General features: G+C 42.1%; 1 protein-coding gene across 1 annotated transcript in view; it reads right to left on the bottom strand.

Annotated features, from left to right (window-relative positions):
- Nucleotides 1-3,534, bottom strand: part of TSHR (thyroid stimulating hormone receptor) — a 194,901-nt gene that overhangs the window by 68,523 nt on the left and 122,844 nt on the right. The window contains exons 8-9 of the mRNA XM_012656114.1: nt 3,011-3,085; nt 808-885 (exon numbers count right to left, since the gene is read on the bottom strand). Of these exons, the coding sequence (XP_012511568.1) occupies nt 808-885; nt 3,011-3,085 (153 nt within the window). The remainder of the gene's footprint in view (nt 1-807; nt 886-3,010; nt 3,086-3,534) is intronic.

Below are 3,534 nucleotides of genomic sequence, written 5' to 3'. Positions count from 1 at the left end.
GGAGCAGTTGGAGGGAGGGGGATGAGGACAGGGCACCAAGGTGGGGAGGAACCTAGACCCTCCACTGAATCCTACAGCTCACCACTGAATTCACAGCACAGAAAACACCTCTAGTCCAACAACCCCATGGGGAGGTATGCAGAGTCCATGGTCCAAAGGGGCAGGTGGATGAGCGATGGGCTGGGGCAGTGAAGACAACAGCAGGCTCAAGAGGGGAGAGGTGGCAGAAACTTCCTCCTACCCCTGGGAGGAGATGATGGGTGACTGATATTGATGTTGGTGATCATGGCATTCAGCTCCCGTCTGGAAGGCCAACAATGACAGGCAGAAAGAACAGAAGGGGAGCCCCCACTCCAAGCCCAGCATTGCTTGAACAAAGCTATGACTATACCAATCCCTCCAACTTCCTAAAAGCTCTGCCTGTTTCTATTAATATAAATAAAATTTTATTGGAACACAGACATACTCATTATTGCATGTATGGAGTGTGGCTGCTTTTGCCATACAATGACAGACCTGAGTGGTTGCTACAAAGGCTGCATGGTCTGTAAAGACTTACTGGCCCTTTACATTAAAAATGTACCAATGACTGCTATAAGGAAATCCCGTTATCTTGTTACTTAAACCCTTTTGTAGTCTTCATTGGATGATCCCATAAGACAATACTCTTATTTAATTACGTGAAACCCTTTGTAGACTATAGAGTATGTATTATAAGGTAGTATGGTTCTTGGATGGTCTGTAAAAGTATGGCAGTGGCCCAAAACAAAATTCACTGGTTGGCAGAAGTTAACTGGCAATACTCACAGTGTCAACGTTTCATTGCACAGTCCCTGAAAAGCATTCACAGGGATTGTAGTCATGTAAGGATTGTCTGTAATTTCACTGCAAGAAAGAAAGACAAAAACACTTGATGAAAAAATGCCTTCCTCCTGGATCTGGGCTCTTGCTGCACATATGCACTTAAATAAGTAACCCGACATGGTACCACTTGATCGTACTTCTTTTTAAGTTTCATTGACCTTTCTTAACCACTGGTGGCTCAGAGGTCTGGTGAGGTGGTGACAGCCATGCTAGATGGACATATACCCCTAACCTTAAGTGTGTGGTAATCGAGGAAGATTTGGGTGTGGGCTGAGGTCCCTGACTTAATCCTCATCTCAGGAGAAGCAGACAGATCTCTGAGGCTGCTTCTGAATCTGCAACACCTTGTCCATAGTAAATAGAGTTTTCTACATGCATGGAACCTCTAAGAAGGTCGGGAGACAGTTGTTGTCTGCTTTGTCAAAGATCAGTTTGTTGTAGGTAGATGGTTTTATGAGGTCTGTCTGGAAAGTATCCAGCCATATAATATGATAAATAGAGACATGTATTGAAGAAGATACAAGATACGATATACAGGAAACATTGTATATAAGACAATGACGCCTCAGTCCCCTTCAAAGTAGGCACCTGGGACCTCACACAGTTCTCCCAGTGTCTCTTAACCTAACTCATACACATTCAGCATTCTCAGGTGTTCTGCTTGTTGCAGGCCTTCCAGAATGTGGATCACTTTCAACAGGTTCTCAGCCATCTTGGAAGCGATTGTGCCACACTTTTATTTGTGCTGCACTCTGCATCGTACCCAAAAGCCTTCTGAATCATCCAAATAGTTGAATAGAATGTTCAAGCTTAAAGCAAAATTTGATGCAGACTCGTTGCTCTACTTGCTCAGCCATTTTGCATGTGACGGCCACACAGTACACATGCTCACTCAATGGCATCTAGCTCCCCACTGACTAGTATAGTGAAGGTGTCATTGTTCATGCATGCTCAATCCAGTACATTCCCCTTGGCTGTCAGGTTACATCGATATCACACAAACCGTTCTCCTTATGTTAACAATGGCTGGATAATTTTCAGACAGACCTCGTATATCTGGGTTCTCTGTTCTGTTCCATGGGTCTATGTCTCTATTTTTGTACCTCTGACATGCTGTTCTGATTACCATATCCTTGTAGTATAGTCTGAAGTCTGGATTTCATTTCATGATGATTGCTAAAATGTCCTCCATGTGCCAAACTCTGCTAGGCAGATACTCCTGGAGAACCTTTCTATGCCAATCTAGTTCATGGAAGACTGCTTATATTTTGAACTGAGCTTTTCTACAGCAAAGAAGCATGGTTTTTTTCCTATCAAAACCCCAGGAGTTCAAAGCCTATCACTCCGCCTTTTGCTGCCTCTGTAGTGCAAACTCAACTTATAATTCTCTCTGCATATATCCTTTCGCTCCTGTACAATTAGGGAAGGCAACTGACTCGTGTCACAGGTTTTGAAAAAGAGCACATGGCCTTCAATCAGAAGTCACAGGAAGTAGTTTGAACACTACTCCTAAGTGCTCCTCAGGACTCTGCTGAGACAAAAGCACTTAGGTTTTCTATTCCTCAGTTTCCTTATTTGTAAATAAAAAGGCAGCAACTTCCTTTTTTATTTTATAAGGCAATTTGAGTGGACCAAATGTGATGCCTGGGAAAGTGTTTATAAAGCTACTAAAAACTACATGTGAAATAAGGTATTGCTATCACCAAATGCTCCTTCTATTTGATCATTCCCATCAGCAAATATTCCATGATTTCCTCCATTTAAAACACACACACACACACACACAAAATCTTTTTCCTGACCCAATATCTTCCAACTACCGAGATATTTTCTGCCCCCTTTTAATAGTAAAACTTCTCAAAAGAATTTGTTATGGTTGCTCTCTCTAATTCTCCCCTCCAATTCTCTCCCAACGATTCCTCCACTGGAACTCTTCTTGTCAGAATCACCAGTGCCCCACATCACTAAACCCAATGGCCATTCCTCAGTCCTTGCCTTAGTTCACCCATCAGTGCAGTCACAACCAGTCACTGCTTCCTCCTTGAAACAATTTCTTTCCCGGCTTCAAACAAACTCCATGGCTGCCTCCTAGTCTTTGTCAGTGGTGAACAGAGTATTGCCAAACATTGCATGCGTGCATACTTACAGTATAAAGAATACATCAGTGGAATAAACTTTGGTCAGGTCAGGGAATATTCTAAGTCCAGTGTTGAAAATGCCACTAAATTAATGAAAAAAAGAAAAAAAGGGCAGAATTTAGGTAAGAAAATCAACACCTGGGGAGTAGAATAATGTCTTAATATTAAACATTTTGCCAAGAATGGCTTTCCTACAGCAGTGACCCAAGAGTGCCATTGTCGCAGTACCATTTTAAAAATGTGTGCAGAAAAAGAGGGGAATCCGTCAAAGACAATGTCTTTACCTTCCAAATTTTGTGCCATACAGGGAAAAATGTCAAGATTAAAAGATGTGCATGAAACAGCATGAACACAAAAATGCTCAGGCTCCTGATGGCTCTCAGATTTAGTTGGTTTAACATTTGTCACAGCTACTAGAGTGTAGGTAATAGAAGCAGAAATGTTTTTTGAGAGGCTTGGCATATCACAGGGTGAGACCTAGATAATACCCAGCAATGCTTTAGAGAAAATCTTCTAGTAGAAAAACTCTAGT

The sequence above is a fragment of the Propithecus coquereli genome, unplaced genomic scaffold, assembly GCF_000956105.1.
Source record: "Propithecus coquereli isolate 6110/MARCELLA unplaced genomic scaffold, Pcoq_1.0 Scaffold5, whole genome shotgun sequence".
NCBI classification, from domain to species: Eukaryota; Metazoa; Chordata; class Mammalia; order Primates; family Indriidae; genus Propithecus; species Propithecus coquereli.
Note: the sequence above shows the minus strand (reverse complement) of the source record. Positions and strands in the feature narration are given on the sequence as shown.